Below are 18,196 nucleotides of genomic sequence, written 5' to 3' on the forward strand. Positions count from 1 at the left end.
ACTATGTTGTTATAAGCTGTACAAAGTGGAAAATTTGAGATTTCTGATTGTTTTCATCAGAAAAAAGTAAAAATTTATTACTAATTTGTACATCATCACAGCCACTTTTAATAATGGCCTCAACTTTACCAACTCCATCATTTCCAGTTACAATATTAACAAGTCTCCCTCCGTATTGACAAAGCCCCTGAGTTCAAGAGACCAAATATATATTCTTTAATATGAGTTATTATTTGCTGACAAATGTTTGGGGAGATCACACAAAACAAAGGGGAAGGAGTGAGTTCTCACAGAGAAAGGAGGCTGGCTGTAGACTGATTAGGTTTACATGAAGTTGAGTGCTGCAGAGCCCAGAACTGTAGAAGAAACAGGGAATATACTTTCTGACCCAACAATACTAGTACTTCAGGTCTAATTTTCCTTAGAAATACAAATGTGCATAGAAGGGTGTGCACATTTCACTCGGTAACATATGTAAAAGCAAATATAAAGAAACAACCTAAAATGTCCAGCAGCAGGGGTGCATTTATATTCTGCAGCTGTTTAATGAACAAGATTGATCCATAGGCATTAGCTTGAACAGATCTCTTGAATATAAAACTGATTTTAAAAAACTTTTTTTTTCAAGAGGCAGGACTCACTAAGTTGCCCAGGCTGATCTTGAACTCCTGAGCTCAAATAATCCTCCAGCCTTGGGCCTCCCAAAGTGCTGGAATTACAGGCATGAGCCACTACACCTGGCCGAATTTACATTTTTTAAAGTACAAAATAATAAAATACTGTATATTTTCTCTATGAATATAAATACACACAAAAAAGTCCTAACACACACCAGTTTCACTGGGATACCCCATAGGAAGGAAGAAAGGGAATCAGGACTAGAGGTCATAGTCCAGAGACCTTATTCACAGTGTTTCAAGTTTAGAAAGAAAGGGAGGAAAGAAAGCAAAGGAGCCTAATGGAAACTGAATTGAAGAGATTTTTACCTTTAAAAGACAAGTAGCCAGCACCATATGCATCAGGTATTTGGTACTGCTCAGTAACTATATGAAACATGACTTTAACTAAGGTAGGCAATATAAAGCCGATTACTGCTTTGTTTAATCCTTGCTATAATCCTATGAAGTAGGCATTATTATCATTCCCATTTACAGATAAAGAGATTGAAGCCTAGAGAGGTTAAATAACTTTCCCAAAGTCAAAAGACAAGAACAGAAGCTAGGGCTTCAAAAATCTAGAGCATGGCCAAGTTAAGGATAACCTCTAGAACTCTGAAAATAACTCTTGCTCATCATTTCAGGATGCAGAGAGATCTTTTAACATAAACAACCACTTGATAGTCAAAACAGGGCTATTGTGCCTATCACCTTCATATCTAAAAGTATATCTATGGTATCCCTTCCCGTACACCATAAGCTCTGGCCCTGCCAACTGTGTCACACTGCACCACAGAATTCACTTTCCTGCCCCTGTGCTTTTATCTGTGCCTCCTTCTGCTTGGGATCCTTTTCCTACATTTCTTTCTACCTGGTGAAAACCAATTAATCTTCCTCAAATGTCCCCACTCTAATTAAAGAAAGCAGACATGTTCATTTTGAAAGGAGTGATTTTTCACTCACTCAGTTCAATATGAACATGTCTGCTTTTTTAGGGGGGTGGGGGATGGAGTCTCACTCTGTCACCCAGACTGGAGTGCAGTGGCGCGATCTCAGCTCACTGCAAGCTCTGCCTCTGGGGTTCATGCCATTCCCCTGCCTCAGCCTCCCGAGTAGCTGGGACTAGAGGCGCCCACCACCACACCCGGCTAATTTTTTTGTATTTTTTTAGTAGAGACAGGGTTTCACCTGACCTCATGATCCGCCTGCCTAAGCCTCCCAAAGTGCTGGGATTATAGGCGTGAGCCACCACGCCCAACTCATGTCTGCTTTTTTAAATCAATATTTGGTAATATGAACTGCTCTGAGCCCTTTCCCACAGTAAATACCTTGTTCAAAGTCTAACGTTTTTAAGCTTTACAAAAGAGGGGCTTACAATCTCTTAAGGCTGGTGTGCTAAGAAGGAAAATTCTATTCATTCCCTTTCCTATGAAGGTCTGGTGCTATGATGATGGCTGCCCGCAGGTTACTGGATAAATTCCCTCATCAGCAGTTTAGCTCAGACAAACTCCTGGGGGGAAGCATTTTCTTAAGATCAGTTTCAGTATCAACAAAAATTTAAAAATCAGCCTGGAGCAACAGACTAGAAACAGATGACTCCACCACTGGTGGAGTCCTTCTGGCCCCTATCAAAATCCTAAATCTACTCCAGGCCGATGAATTAACATTTACAAAAAAGAATTATTATTTTAAGGGAAAAGGCTTTATAAGGATTTTGCTAACTACTAGAATTTGAAAAGACCTAAAATAATATCAGAAGACATTTGATGGTGGTACGTTTGATTCCATACTTGGTTTCATTCCCTTTTTGGTTGGCTTGCTCTAGCCTAATTATTACTGACATAATTACCTCTGATGTCCAGCATTTCTCCTTTCTTAGGTGATAACTGGGTGGCAAGGAAGACAGCTAACTCAGCAGCAGGTAAATTCTACTCAACAAGATTGTCCCTGGATTTCAAAATATGGCTGGTTCCTCAAAATGCTGGCATTAGTTTTCATAGTAAAAGAACAACCCCAAAAATGTATAGAAAGGAGGAGGTATGGGAAAAAATGAAGAGGGGGAAAAAACCTACCACCACCAACACAACAAGAAACTACTGCCAAGCACCTTCTAGTCACAAGTCTTATAAAGAGGAAATGATAAACTGAACTTTAACTTATCCTTGTGATAAAGATGAGAGAGAGAGATAGAGAGAGAGAGAGAGAGTGAGCGCACGAGAGAGAGAAAGTGTGTGTGTGTTGTGTAGAAAACATTGCTGATTGCCTACAATCTCTTACCGGTGAGAGAGAAGTGTCTTCTAAAATAAGTTCTTCAAGTTTAAGTGCAATTAGATATGTTTCAAGCCCTTTAATATGATCCACAACATTGGAAATTAAAATCTGGAGCCCAGTAACATAGTCTTGGAAACTGGTAAAGACAGGTGGCTGGGAAAAAGATTAAAAAAGAGTTGAAACATTATCAAACATATTACCCATATCTACATCACAAAAGCTACTGAAAGATATGAGGGAATTTAAATAGTGGCATTTCACACTAGTGGTTTCAAGTGAATGAACGGTACTAAAATAACCAGCTAGACATTTGGAGATACAAAATAACACACAGTAATATTAAAATAAATTTCAGATAAATACTTAAATAAAAAAATCCATCAAAGCACTGGAAGAAAATTAGGTAACAACTTCTGCAATCATGACACTGACGTTAAAAAAGCCTTTCTAAACATCACAGTAAGCTAAAAACAATTAAAAAGATTATCCTTGTTTTTAAAAATATTACTACATTGACAAAAAAAATCACTCAAGTTAAAAGACAAATAGCAAACTGAAAAAAAACTGCATCACCTATGACAGGCGATTAGTAACATTATTATGTTAAGAACCCAGTAGCTCAACACATATAAATAGGAAAAATATTACTACCACAATAAGAAACTTGGACAAAGAATAGAAAACATATCAAAGAAATCCAAGAAACATGTGATACAACTAAAAAACCTAGCCAATCCATCAATAAGGCTAGCTTTTCACTCAAGAAGTATTCTTGGACAGTTCAATATCAACAAAAATTTAAAAATCAGTATTAGAAAAAGGAGATACCAATATTTACCTACCCAGATGGTTAAAGATACAGACACATTCAGCACTGTTGGGGATTAGTACAAATGTATATATGTATATACATTTATTAACTGTATAAATATATATATACAGTTAATTTCAGATCTAAGAGCTATCCTAAAGAAACTATATTATATGCCAGGCATGGTGGCTCATACCTGTAATGCCAGCACTTTGGGAGGCTGAGGTGGGTGGATCACTTGAGGTCAGGAGTTCAAGACCAGACTGGCCAACATAGTGAAATGCCATCTCTACCAAAAATACAGCCAGGCACAGTGGTTCATGCCTGTAATCCCAGCACTTTGGGAGGCTAAGGCAGGCGGATCACCTGAGGTCAGGAGTTCGAGACCAGCCTGGCCAACATGGTAAAACCCTATCTCTACTAAAAATACAAAAATTAGCCGGGTATGGTGGCAGGCGCCTGTAATCCCAGCTACTCCTGAGGCTGAGGCAGGAGAATCACTTGAACCTGAGAGGTGGAAGTTGCAGTGAGCCAAGACCGCGCCACTAGACTCCAGTCTGGGCGACAGAGCGAGATTCTGTCTCAAAAACAACAACAACGACAACAAAAAAAAAAAAATTAGCTGGGCATGGTGGCGCATGCCTGTAATCCCAGCTGCTCGGAAGGCTGAGGGAGGAGAATCGCTTGAATTCAGGAGGCAGAGGCTGCAGTGAGCTGAGATCCTCTGCACTCCAGCCTGGGCGACAGTGAGACTCCATCTCAAAAAAAAAAAAAAAAAAATTATATTATAAATGTATCTTTGTGGCTCTGTATCTCAATAGCAGCATATTTATAATATTCAAAAAATTAGAACAATTCATCAATATAAATTATAGCATATTAATATAACAGTACAATATATAACCATTAAAAGTAATGAGATGTATCTATATTTACTAACATGAAAAGATATCCAAGATACCCTGTTATATGAAAACAAAAAGGCAAGTTACAGAACCTTCTGGATAGCAGGTTTGTTTACCATGAAAATTTTCGCAGTGGTTATTACTGACTGGTGGGTATATGAATGATCTTCACTTTATTCATACCTTTATGGGTTACTCTGATATCAGAAAAACCATTCTCACTTTTAGAAACCAGAAAAACAACAAAAAAACGCTACAAAAGGCAATTACCAAAAAGCTATCTGACATGTTCTAGGGTTGTAAGCTTTCATTAGAAGGACAGCAACAAAGCCAGTCTGACCTATACTTTCAAACTTTGCCCTCTTTTTTTTTTTCCTTTTTGTTGAGAACGAGATCTTGCTATGTTGCCCAGCATGGTCTTGAACTCCTGGGCTCAAGCTATTCTCTTGCCTCTGCCTCCTTAAGTGTTGGGATTACAAGCATGGGATTACCAGTGCCCAGCCTCGAACTTTGTACTCTTGATGAGTTAAATTATCTTTGTCTCTGTTCTTGTTGTTTAATTCTCATGAATAGAGGAAAGTTTCGAAGCGCCCTCATTCATATCTAAATATCCTTTGTTTTTGAATGAATAGCAACACTCAGCAGCGCATCCACTCTAAGGAACTCCTGAATTTAACTGAATTGTTCAGAAAGTCAATTTATAACTGAAACATCAACTTTTTTTTTTTTTGAGACAGCGTCTCACTTTGTCATCCAGCCTTGTGCAGCGGTGCGATCACAGCTCATAGCAGCCTCAATTTCCCAGGCTCTAGTGATCCTCCTGCCTCAGCCTCCTGAGTAGCTAAGACTGACTGTAGGCATATGCCACCATGCCCAGCTAATTAAAAAATTTTTTTTTGTTTAGACAGGGTCTCATTATGCTGCCCAGACTGCTATCAAAACTCCTGGGCTCAAGCAATCTCCCCACCATGGCCTCCCCAAGTGCTGGGATTATAGGTGTGAACCACAGCACCCAGCCAACATTTTCAAATGATAATGATTTTTTTTTTTTTTTTGAGATGGAGTCTCGCTGTGTTGCCCAGGCTGGAGTGCAGTGGCGCAATCTCAGCTCACTGCAAGCTCTACCTCCCAGGTTCACGCCATTCTCCTGCCTCAGCCTCCGAGTAGCTGGGACTACAGGCACCCGCCACCACGCCCGGCTAATTTTTTGTATTTTTAGTAGAGACGGGGTTTCACCATGTTAGCCAGGATGGTCTCGATCTGCTGACCTCGTGATCCGCCCGCCTCGGCCTCCCAAAGTGCTGGGATTACAGGCTTGAGCCACCGCACCCGGCCGATAATGATTATTATAATGCTACAGTGAACAAAAATCCAACATAAACTCAAACCTTAATAAAACAGCACATCATGAGCTGTAATGAGCACTAAATTATTTTCCTGTGAAATGGAAAAAAATTATGTTACTGTTTTTCACATTCAAAAATTAAATCAATAAAGATGGGGGAACCCTTAAACTGAATACAAATGGAAATAAACTTTATATCATATTAATAAAAAGTAATCTCAGTTTTTAATTCCAGTGTTTTTACAGAGTATCTTAACTGTCTACACTCACTGGAACATATTCTAAGGACAAAAAGAATTGCAAAACATTTGAACTTTAATGAGTTTACTGGAACTAGTAGTGGAACTGATGTATGAATTCCCAAAACTATTTAGTATTTATTGTGAAACAACAAATAAATATATTGATATTTGGATGCAGGGTTCTCACTCTGAGAAAAAGAAGCTACAAAAAGGAAATGAGGGAAAGAGTGGAAAGAACTCTTGAAACTGAAAGTATCACTAAAATGCTGGCTTGAAAGTATCACTAAAAATTCTTTTTGTAGGCCGGGCATCGTGGCTCATGCCTATAATCCCAGCACTTTCAGAGGCCAAGGCAGGTGGATCACCTGAGGTCAGGAGTTCAGACCAGCCTGGGCAACATGGTGAAACCCCATCTCTACTAAAAATACAAATATTAACTGGGAAAGTGGCACCTGCCTGTAATCCCAGCTACTCAGGAGGCTGAGGCAGGAGAAGCACTTGAACCCGGAAAGTGGAGGTTGCAGTGATCAGGCCATTGCACTCCAGCCTGGGCCACAGAACAAGACTCCATCTCAAAAAAAAAAAAAAAAAAAAAAATTACGTAAAACTGTGCGTGTGCGTGTGTGTGTGTGTGTACGCGCATGCATAAAAACACTGCCTAAGGTCTCATCACAGAAATAAACTAGAAGCAATGAAACCCCAATAACAATGAGCACACTAACACCTAGATCTTGGTTTTGAAATTCATTGCCCATAAAGGAACCAGTGCTCTTGAAAAAATGTCTGATTTCAGTTCAGTGAGAAAATACCAAGTATGTGGAGCATTTATGCTGTTCCAGAAAGGGCCCCAAAACTGATGAGGACATGTTAAAGGACAGAAACTAGATTAAAAGAGCTAAATAAATTTGGCACAATTTGAGCATCCAAACGAAAATGATGATAATGGATTATAATAAAGTGAATTTTTTTAAAAAGAGTCCATGGTGATACTCAAATAGTGACATTTAAAAATATATATATATTCAAATTAGAATATATTCAAATATATACGAATGGGTTGGGACATCTCTTATCTTACAAAATAACAGCAGCTGATAAATGATAAAATACAGAATTTTAAAAAATCATTTGGGACACATCAATGTAATAACTAATTCAGGCGTTGAACGAAGAATGGATGCTAAAACCAGTGGGTGAAGGGCCATTGGGAAATAGGATTTTCACAGACTCAAGCATTATCCCATACCTTACTTATTACAGAGAAAAAAATGCACCTTTATAATGAAGAAATCTGGTAGATATGTCCTTAATCATATAATGAAATCTGAAATCACCAATAACAGGACACAACAACATGAATCACATTAGTGTCCCATTATTGGTGATTTCAGATTTCATTATTTAATAATGGGACACAACAACATTAGTGACTCCTGATTTAACTCACTAAAATGGACAAGTCTATATTTAACTTCAATATAAGCAATCAGCTTACATTTAGCGATTATCTAAATCCAGATTGTGGGACATTCTACCAAAAAGCTAGCTAGTGTCTTCAACAACAAAAACAAAGCAAAAGGTTAAGGAAGCGTTCTAGATTAAAGAAGGGTAAACAGACATGACAACTAAAGGTCATGTCAGATCCCTGACGGCATTCTAGTATTCTGGAAAAGGATATAAAAGACATAACTGGAATAAGTGGAAAACTTTGAATACTGATTTGTTTTTTGTTTTTTTCAGACGGAATCTCATTCTGTTGTCCAGACTGGAGTGCAATGGCGCTATCTTGGCTCGCTGCAACCTCTGCCTCCTGGGTTCAAGGAATTCTTGTACCTCAGTCTCCCAACTAGCTGGGATTACAGGCACTCACCACCATGCCCGACTAATTTTTGTACTTTTAGTAGAGATGGGGTTTGACCATGTTGGTCAGGCTGATCTTGAACTCCTGACCTCAAGTGATCTGCCTGTCTTGGCCTCCCAAAGTGCTGGGATTACAGGCGTGAGCCACTGCACCCGGCCTGAATATGGACTTTATTAGATAGTATTATTGTATCAATGCTAAGTTTCTTGAGTTTGAAATTTTCTTGAGTATTACGGTTTTACAGAGACCTGTCCTTGTTCTATCCTGATGTGTTACATGTCACAAGTCTGTACTTTCCTTTTACATGGTTCAACAAATGAGATAAAGCAAATGTGATAAATGGTTAAAAGTTGATAATCTAGGTAAAGATCTTTATGGGTGTCGGCCGGGCGCAGTGGCTCAAGCCTGTAATCCCAGCACTTTGGGAGGCCGAGACGGGTGGATCATGAGGTCAGGAGATCGAGACCATCCTGGCTAACACGGTGAAACCCCGTCTCTACTAAAAATACAAGAAAATTAGCCGGGCGAGGTGGCGGGCGCCTGTAGCCCCAGCTACTCGGGAGGCTGAGGCAGGAGAATGGCGTGAACCCGGGGGAGCGGAGCTTGCAGTGAGCCGAGATCGCGCCACTGAACTCCAGCCTGGGGCACAGAGCAAGACTCCGTCTCAAAAAAAAAAAAAAAAAAAAAAAAAAGATCTTTATGGGTGTCATATTAATCTTTCAACTTTTCTGTAGGTGTGTAAATTTTTTTTAAGGTTGGGGAGAAAAACAATGCATATGCAGGGACGTCCAATCTTTTGGCTTCCCTGGGCCACACTGGAAGAACTATCTTGGGCCACACATAAAATACACTAATGTTGGACAGGCGCAGTGGCTCACACCTGTAATCTCGGCACTTTGGGAGGCCGAGGTGAGCAGATCACCTAAGGTCAGGAGTTCGAGACCAGCCTAGCCAACAGGGAGAAATCCCATCTCTACTAAAATACAAAAATTAGCCAGGCGTGGTGGCGGGCACCTGTAATCCCAGCTACTTGGGAAGCTGAGGCAGGAGAATCGCTCGAACCCAGGAGGCAGAGGTTGCAGTGAGCCAAGATAGTGCCACTGAACTCCAGCCTGGGCAATAGAGTAAGACTCCATCTCAAACCAAACCAAACCAAAACAAAACAAAACAAAACACTAACAATAGTTGATGAGCCTAAAAAAATAATAATAAACTAAAAAAATCTCATAACGTTTTAAGAAAGTTTACGGGTTTGGGATGCATTCAAAGCTGTGGGTTGGAGAAGCTTGGCATATAGGATCCTAAGGACTCAACATGGAGGAAAATAGTGAAAAGAAAAAGTAGCATGTGGTCAGATTGGTACTTGTATATCACTTGTATTACTGTTATTACCATGATGATGCTGGTTTCTTTTTTCTTCCTTTTCTTTTTCTGTAAATTTAGTTTGTATGGTCGCAGGACACTCTCACAGTAACTGGATACCCAAAGGATAACAGAAATAGTCTGAAAGGAAAAATTGCAAATTCACCAATAAGGATTACACTAAAAATATCTATCAGGAAATTAGAGGCAATGGATTCAACAAATTCTAACGCAGTTCTTCTATGTAAATCCCTTCAATTTCTCATGTGAATTTCCACTCTAGTTTCTGCAATCACTCTACTGATCCAGGCCTTCATCATCTCCTGCTCAGAATACTACAATGACCTAACTCTTCAGCCTTTCTTATGGCTCTCCTAGCTCAAAATCCATCCTCCACTTCACTCCAATTTTCTGTCACTTCCCTGGAGAAGTGGGGACTGATTAACATCCTTTTCACTCAAGGAAGAGTCCAAATTCCTAGGCATGGAATCCAAAGGTTCTTTACAATATGCCTCTCCCCTCACATCTCTCCAAGCAGGTAAGATACCACCTTACCTGCAAATCTTAACTTACATATGTATGGAGAAATCTACCCAGTTGATCAGCACATATCCTGCATTGTATCAAATTAGCTGTTTATATGTCTTCATCTATACTACAATGTGTGCATGTACATATATGTCCGCTTATTATTCAATAAAAATCTCTTAGGCACTTACAATTTGCCAATCACCAGAACAGTGTACACTCCCCATACACAGCAGTAATGGGAGAATGGTTAACAAATATATGACAGGAATAAAAGAAAAGATAATAGATTATGAGTGTTTGCAATCCTCCTCCTTTTCTCTCTGGCAAAAAAAGAAGACGGAGTTTTGCTGTATCAGTTGTTGGATGCTGTCATAATGCATATCTCAGCAATTAATAAATGACAACAACAAATAAAAGAAGCTGAAAGAATTAAACTACATAATAAAGAGTGAGTCAGAAAGGAGAATGAAAACAGCTAGATTTGGGGTGAATCTGGAGAAGTTTAGAGATGAGTATAGCAAATTTCAAGAAGTTTTACCTAAGTATTAGGAATGAAATCATCTTAGAATTCTTGGAAGGAATTGGTTTAAAAATGATTTAAATTTGCTTTTCAATTAACAAAAACAGGGATGGAGGGTTAAGTTGCAGGTATAAGGTGCCTATTACCTGTTCACTGTTGAAAAATGAATCCTGTAGACCATTAAGAACAACACTGTCTTGTAGGAAGAGAACAAAAACTTACCTCAACAAAGAAAACTAGATTTTCTAAAAGAGTAGGATGTGTTTTCAAGTTACCGTCTTTAACTTCTAAGAGGTCACCTTTACATTTACTGAAGACATCTGAAAACAAAAAACAGTTTAGTTGTATTCAGCTTTTATTTCAATGCTATTTTAAGGAACACAACACACAAATAAAGAATAAGCAAATAAAAACTTAATTTAAAAAGCAATTTTTTTTTCATTTTCCATAATGAACCCAACTCCAAAGGACAGACTATCCATTTTAAGCTCTTTAAAAAGCCATGCTATTGCTCTATAGTCTTCAAAATATAAAAGGTAGCCTTAAAAATTATATATTCTACGGTCTAAACACCAGCGAAGCCTTTTCAGACAGATCATGAGCACAGTAAGACTAAGACTCTTAAGTGAATGATTCAGAGGACTTGTGCCATTATGAACTGAAAAACCAAAAAGGTACATTGTAGAAATGCATCTTCATACTGAAAGACCAAAAAGGTACATTGTAGAAATGCATCTTCATAACAGATAATAAATTTTATTATCATAATCTTAATCATTAAGTTTTCAGACATTCTTCATCTGGGCAATAAAATATAAGACCAAGCCAGGCTCGGTGGCGCACACCAGTAGTCCCAGCTACTCAGGAGGCTAAGGCAGAAGGACTGCTTCAGTCCAGGAGTTAGAGTCCATCCTGGGCAACATAACAAGACCTCATCTCTTAAAAAAAAAAAAAAAAAAAAAATCCTTTAGGGTACTAAAAAGAAAGACTCCTTTATTTTTTTTGAGATGGAGTCTCGCTCTGTCACCCAGGCTGAAGTGCAGTGGCACTATCTCGGCTTACTGCAATCTCTGTCTCCTGGGTTCATGCCATTTTCCTGCCTCAGCCTCCTGAGTAGCTGGGACTACACGTACCTACCACCACGCCCGGCTAATGTTTTTGTATTTTTAGTAGAGACGGGTTTTCATCGTGTTCGCCAGGATGGTCTCGATCTCCTGACCTTGTGATCCTCCCACCTCAGCCTCCCAAAGTGCTAGGATTACAGGCATGAGGCACCACGCCCGGCCAGAAAGACTCTTATAGATATAAGATGCATATATGTGCCCTTTAACAATTCTATTAAATTACTGGGAATTTAACAATTTAATAATTCTATTAAATTCTTGGGAATTTAATCCCAAGGAAGGACTCAAATAATATCCTAACAATTTGTCCCAAGATATTCATTTCAGCATTGGTAGAAGAAATAACTCATATACATAATATGTCACCAATTGGGGAGAACATAAAAAATGTTAATACAATACTATAGAATATTATGCAATCTTGAAAATAAATGGAGTATATATAACTAACATGGAAAGGTATCCAAAATAACAAAAAAAAATTAAAGTCAAAAAAGCATGTATTACATCATTTTCTATGTTTAAAAATTATTTTTTATCTGTATTTTCATTCACACACATATAAGTGCTTAGGTGGCATCTAGGAGTATTGACTCCAAAGTGTTAACACTACTTACTTATCTCTGGGTGATTGGGTTTGGGAATGGGGGAAAGAACTTCCAAGCTATTGCCATACAACCAGATACAAATACATGAATCTACAGTAGGAAAACTTACCTTTTAACTGGTCTAGTAAAGACTTAAAACTATTTTCTATTCGTTCCTGGATCTCCATTGTATCCTCTAAAATTGAAAAACAAAAAATGAAAAACGTTCAATTCCATTTTTAGTAAGATAAAGAAGCAAGATAAATACCTGCAAGAAGTTCATGGGCAAGGACATTTTCTTTTCTCTACAGACCCTTATGCATTTTTCATTATTTTGAGACAAAAAGAAAAAGATAATGAAAGGAAAAGGAAGAATAAAAGGAAAGGCACTAATTACCTTTCTGCCAAAGGTACTACCTAAAATTCTTTAACAGGGCTTAAAATCTATGTGCTTCAAACACTCTAAATGGTAGGATCTACTAACCTTATGATTTAAAAAAAATAGATAAATAAAAGGAAAAGTCTATAGAGTATTTGTGATTTTCATGGGTTGAGAGCTTACAAAAAAAAATCTCTTCTCTACAAAGTTTAGTGCTTTTCCTTTTTTTTTTTTGAGACAAAGTGTCACTCTATCGTCCAGGCTGCACAGTGGTGCTACCTTGGCTCACTGCAACCTTTGCCTCCCAGGTTCAAGCGATTCTCCTGCCTCAGCCACCGGAGTAGCTGAGACTACAGGCACCCCCCACCATGCCTGGCTAATTTTTGTATTTTTAGTAGACAGAGGGTTTTGTCATGCTGGCCAGGCTGGTCTCGAACTCCTGAACTCAGGTGATCCGCCCGCCTCAGCCACACAAAGTGCTGGGATTACAGGCGTGAGCCACTGCGCCCGGCCTACTGCTTCATTTTTAAAATCCAACAGCCTTTCAACAAATGAAGAATTTCTTCAACTTCTGGACCTAAGAAGTGATTTTAAATATGGAATGGACTTAAGCATCTAAAACATTACTTTGTAACCTATGACTGTACCCTCTTGTATACTAAACCAGACATCTCCAGAACAGCTTCCAGCTGCCATATACTCTAAAATTTTCCAAATGTGAGGTTATAGACATTTTATTACGTGTACTACATTTTCTATGACAAACACCCTGTAAACACACAGTGTACACTTACCTAAACCACTGGTATCCAGCTCATAAATATCACTGACAAGATAAAAAGAGCTTATCTGGCACTGAGAACAGCCAGAATTAAAGAATCCACCCATTCTAGTAGGTACAGGACCAAGGAAAGGATACTGGAAAAAAGGGAGAAAAATAATGCTCTTCTAGATCCATCTAAATGCATACAAAATAAGAAAATCAAGTAACTAGTGAATAAAAACCTGTCTCAGCTAAAAGCCACTCATCAGCAAACTAATAAACTGAATCATTACAGTAAAAACAGAACATCTATATAAATTTGTTGCTAGCTATTAAAAACTTACCATCACAAAAAGTTATTTTGCTTTCTCCCTCACTAGTCTGGATATTGAGGAAGCCTCTGCAATTCCCTCTGAGTCTAAAATATTCCTCTTTCTCCTACAGAAGCCATAAACTGGGACAAAACAATTCCTTACTACTCACTCACCCCAAACGCCTGTTTATAAAACAGTCATAAATATAATTATTGCAACTTTGATGGTAAATTATATATATTGATGGTACCTGAATATCCTTCTCAATAAATCGCTTTCCTGTCTCCAGGGCTGCCTCCAGCTGTTGAAGGAGCAAACGAAGAATATCAATCCGGGAGGATACCCCATTCTCGGCAGTCTTCTCCGAGTTCTTTGGCTCCACAGGGTGGTTGAGACTTGGAAGTCCACTGATCAGCCTCAATGTTAAGGATCGGATTCTTAACCACAAGGTCTCCTCCTCTAAGGAAAGTTTCTTATGTTCTTCAGAAACGTCCCTTAAACAGAAACATCCCCAAATTATCTAACTTATTCAATTCATTGCTTTCAAATCTTTTTTTTTTTTTTGAGACGGAGTCTTGCTCTGTCACCCAAGCTGGAGTGCAGTGGCACCATCTCAGCTCACTGTAAGCTCTGCCTCCTGGGTTCACGCCATTCTCCTGCCTCAGCCTCCCGAGTAGCTGGGACTACAGGCGCCCGCCACCACGCCCGGCTAGTTTTTTTTTTGTATTTTTAGTAGAGACTTCCAACAGCTTGGAAGTTTCACCGTGTTAGCCAGGATGGTCTTGATCTCCTGACCTCGTGATCTGCCCGCTTCGGCCTCCCAAAGTGCTGGGATTACAGGCGTGAGCCACCGCACCTGGCCTCAAATCTTTTAAAAGTTAACTTTCGGGAAAGATGGCGGAACAGGCTACCAAGTCCGTGCTGTTTGTGTGTCTGGGTAACATTTGTCGATCACCCATTGCAGAAGCAGTTTTCAGGAAACTTGTAACTGATCAAAACATCTCAGAGAATTGGAGGGTAAAAAGCGCGGCGACTTCCGGGTATGAGATAGGGAACGCCCCTGACTACCGAGGGCAGAACTGCATGAAGAGGCACGGCATCCCCATGAGCCACGTTGCCCGGCAGATTACCAAAGAAGATTTTACCACGTTTGATTATATACTATGTATGGATGAAAGCAATCTGAGAGATTTGAATAGAAAAAGTAATCAAGTTAAAACCTGCAAAGCTAAAATTGAACTACTTGGGAGCTATGATCCACAAAAACAACTTATTATTGAAGATCCCTATTATGGGAATGACTGACTTTGAGACGGTGTACCAGCAATGTGTCAGGTGCTGCAGAGCGTTCTTGGAGAAGGCCGACTGAGGCAGGTTCATGCCCTGCTGTGGCCAGCCTGACTAGACCCCACCCTGAGGTCCTGCATTCTCAGTCAGTGTGTAATCATGTTCCAGAGCCCAAATGCCCAGCTCTTTGTTCAGCTGACTTACTGTTTCTTACCTTAAAAAATATTGTAGATGGAAATCAGTTATGTTTGGCAGAAGAATCAATAAAATTATTTGATTCTGACAGTTTATGGGGTATATTAAGCATTCTTAGACTAGTTGAACATCTCACTTTGCCCCAATTACAAAAATAGTAGAACAAGCAACATAAAACATAATGAAGGAAAACCTCACTTGAAGGCCCAGGTCAGCATCTAAGCCCGCTGAGACTTAGATAGTCAAGTCTACCTCTTCAGTAGATTTGTGTGGATGGCCTGATGGAGTGCAGGTGCCCTCTGCTCCCTGTGCTACCTCTCTCTTCCCCAGGGCCTTTTATGGATTGACAGTAGCCCTCTCCATAGGAGCTCACAGTCTAGATTAGAAGTGTTTTAATTTACACACACCCATAGTGCACACTTGTATATTGAAAAGATAGGGAAGAGAGAAACATTTATGGAAACAGTAGTTAGCACCTTCAATACTTCATGATTTTTGTCGAGTTTACTTCATGAGGAGGTCAGCTCATTTGCTCCCATCTGAACCACTTTGCCTCTGCAACTTAATTATATCCAGAAAGAAGGACGCTTGTATGCTAGTCTTAACTATGGTCAATTGAGGAATATGACACTTTTTATATGCACATGTAACCCAAATGTCCAATATAAATTGGCTTATTTTTAAAAATAATTTTAAAAGTTGGGAAACGCTTTATTATTTCGCATGCTTAAATATTAAGTATTCTTCATCAGCATTTAATAAATGTATAGGCAGATATAGGTAATTTCTGTGTATTTTGAGATAATGTTGAAATCATGAATATTTCAAAATAAACTGGGGAGTTATAAAAATACAACTAGAGATATAAAAAATAAATAAATAAAATAAAATAAAAGTTAACTTTCACCAGTTAAGATGCTTTGAATGGTTCCGGCTTTCATTTACTAGCTGAATGACCTAAGACAAGCCAAAATGTTCTCAAACACCATTTCACTATCAATAAAATGGGAATGATAACCTATTCAACAGGTCATTTTCGGCCGGGCACGGTGGCTCACGCCTGTTATCCCAGCACTTTGGGAGGCCGAAGTGGGCGCATCACAAGGTCAGGAGATCGAGACCATCCTGGCTAATAAGGTGAAACGCCGTCTCTACTAAAAATACAAAAACATTAGCTGGGCATGGTGGCAGGCACCTATAGTCCCAGCTACTCGGGAGGCTGAGACAGGTGACGTGAACCAGGGAGGAGGAGCTTGCAGTAAGCCGAGATTGCACCACTGCATTCCAGCCTGGGCGACAGAGAGACTCCATCTCAAAAAAAAAAGAGGTCATTTTCCCTATAAATGACACTTTGTTCTCTGATTATAAAAATAATACATGAGGACAGGAGTGGTGGCTCACACCTGTAATCCCAGCACTTTGGGAAGCTGAGGTAAGGGATCGCTTGAGGCCAGGAGTAGGAGAACAGCCTGGTAAACATAGCAAGACCCAGTCTCTACAAAAAAAAAAAATACAAAAAATTAGCTGGACGTGGTGGCACACACCTATAGTCCCAGATACTAGGGAGGCTGAGATTGGAGGATTGCTTGAGCCCAGGAGTTCAAGGCTGCAGTGGGATATGGTCACGCCACTGTACTCCAGCCTGGGTAAGATCCTGTCTCTAATAAAAATAATAATACATGATATAAAAAATTCAAATGACAGAAAAATGTAAAAGGTAGAAAAGCTGCCCTGATAACCAATACCCACAGTATTATCAAGTTTGGTATAGATCTTTTTAGACTTTTGTAATGCGGATGTATAAAAATCTAACTAGGCCGGGCGCGGTGGCTCAAGCCTGTAATCCCAGCACTTTGGGAGGCCGAGGCGGGCGGATCACGAGGTCAGGAGATCGAGACCATCCTGGCTGACACGGTGAAACCCCGTCTCTACTAAGAAATACAAAAAACTAGCCGGGCGAGGTGGCGGGCGCCTGTAGTCCCAGCTACTGGGGAGGCTGAGGCAGGAGAATGGCGTGAACCCGGGAGGCGGAGCTTGCAGTGAGCTGAGATCCGGCCACTGCACTCCAGCCTGGGCGGCAGAGCGAGACTCCGTCTCAAAAAAAAAAAAAAAAAAAAAAAAAAAAAAAAAATCTAACTAAAAATAGGGGCTGTGGCCGGGCGCAGTGGCTAATACCTGTAATCCCAGCACTTTGGGAGGCTGAGGCAGGCAGATCATGAGGTCAGGAGATCGAGATCATCCTGGCTAACAGGGTAAAACCCCATCTCTATTAAAAATACAAAAAAAATTAAGCGGCTGTGGTGGCACACGCCTGTAGTCCCAGCTGAAGCTAAGGCAGGAGAATTGCTTGAGCCCAGGAAGTGGAGGCTGCAGTGAGCCGAGACTGTGCCACCACAGTCCAGTCTGGATGACAGAGTAAGACTCTGTCTCCCCCACAAAAAAAAAAAAAAAAAAAAAATTGGGGCTGGGTGAGATAGCTTACACCTTTAATTCCAGCACTTTGGGAGGCTCAGATCGGGGGACTGCCTGAGGTGAGGAGTTTGAGAACAGCCTGGTCAACATGGCAAAACCCCGTCTCTACTAAAAATACAAAAATTAGCCAGGCATGGTGGTGGGGACCGGTAATCCCAGCTACCTGGGAGGCTGAGGCAGGAGAATTGCTTGAACCCAGGAGGTGGGGGTTGCAGTGAGCCGAGATCACGCCACTGCACTCTAGCCTGGGCAACAGAAAGAGACTAGGTCTCAAAAATAAAAAGCAACTAAAAATAATACTTATACAACTTAATAATTTTAAACAAATTGGTTACAGTACGCAACAGGCTCTATCTAAAAAAACAAGTAACTAAAAATAGTATGTATACAACTTAATTTTAAACAAACTGGTTAGAGTATTTACACTATTTTGCAAACTTCATCTTTTTATGACTGTGTGCAGAAAAGAGTTAACATAGCAGGCCTATAGCTATTATCATTAGAAGGGCCTACTTGCAAGGTTGGCCCTTGGCTGATGTCTGGGAACTCTGCACTCCAACAGTTCCCTAAA

At 39.8% G+C, this 18,196-nt stretch overlaps 1 protein-coding gene and 1 pseudogene across 9 annotated transcripts in view; one reads left to right on the top strand and one right to left on the bottom strand.

Moving 5' to 3' along the window:
• Nucleotides 1-18,196, bottom strand: part of NAA25 (N-alpha-acetyltransferase 25, NatB auxiliary subunit) — an 86,742-nt gene that overhangs the window by 3,386 nt on the left and 65,160 nt on the right. For 5 of the 9 annotated variants that reach the window (XR_012420682.1, XR_012420684.1, XR_012420685.1 and 2 more), the window contains 5 exons: nucleotides 13,922-14,165; nucleotides 13,389-13,512; nucleotides 12,346-12,411; nucleotides 10,727-10,824; nucleotides 9,513-9,594 (listed from right to left, as the gene is read on the bottom strand). Coding sequence is in view for 4 of the 9 variants with exons in the window: in XM_005572287.5 (XP_005572344.1) it covers nucleotides 2,934-3,080; nucleotides 9,484-9,594; nucleotides 10,727-10,824; nucleotides 12,346-12,411; nucleotides 13,389-13,512; nucleotides 13,922-14,165 (790 nt within the window). In the remaining 5 variants the exon portion in view is untranslated. Of the gene's footprint in view, nucleotides 1-2,933; nucleotides 3,081-9,483; nucleotides 9,595-10,726; nucleotides 10,825-12,345; nucleotides 12,412-13,388; nucleotides 13,513-13,921; nucleotides 14,166-18,196 lie in introns of those variants that run through there. The other 4 variants (XM_005572287.5, XM_074007888.1, XM_074007889.1 and 1 more) reach the window with 1 other exon arrangement.
• LOC102125220 (low molecular weight phosphotyrosine protein phosphatase pseudogene) lies at nucleotides 14,559-16,048 on the top strand (annotated as a pseudogene).

Source organism: Macaca fascicularis, chromosome 11 (assembly GCF_037993035.2).
Source record: "Macaca fascicularis isolate 582-1 chromosome 11, T2T-MFA8v1.1".
NCBI lineage: Eukaryota > Metazoa > Chordata > Mammalia > Primates > Cercopithecidae > Macaca > Macaca fascicularis.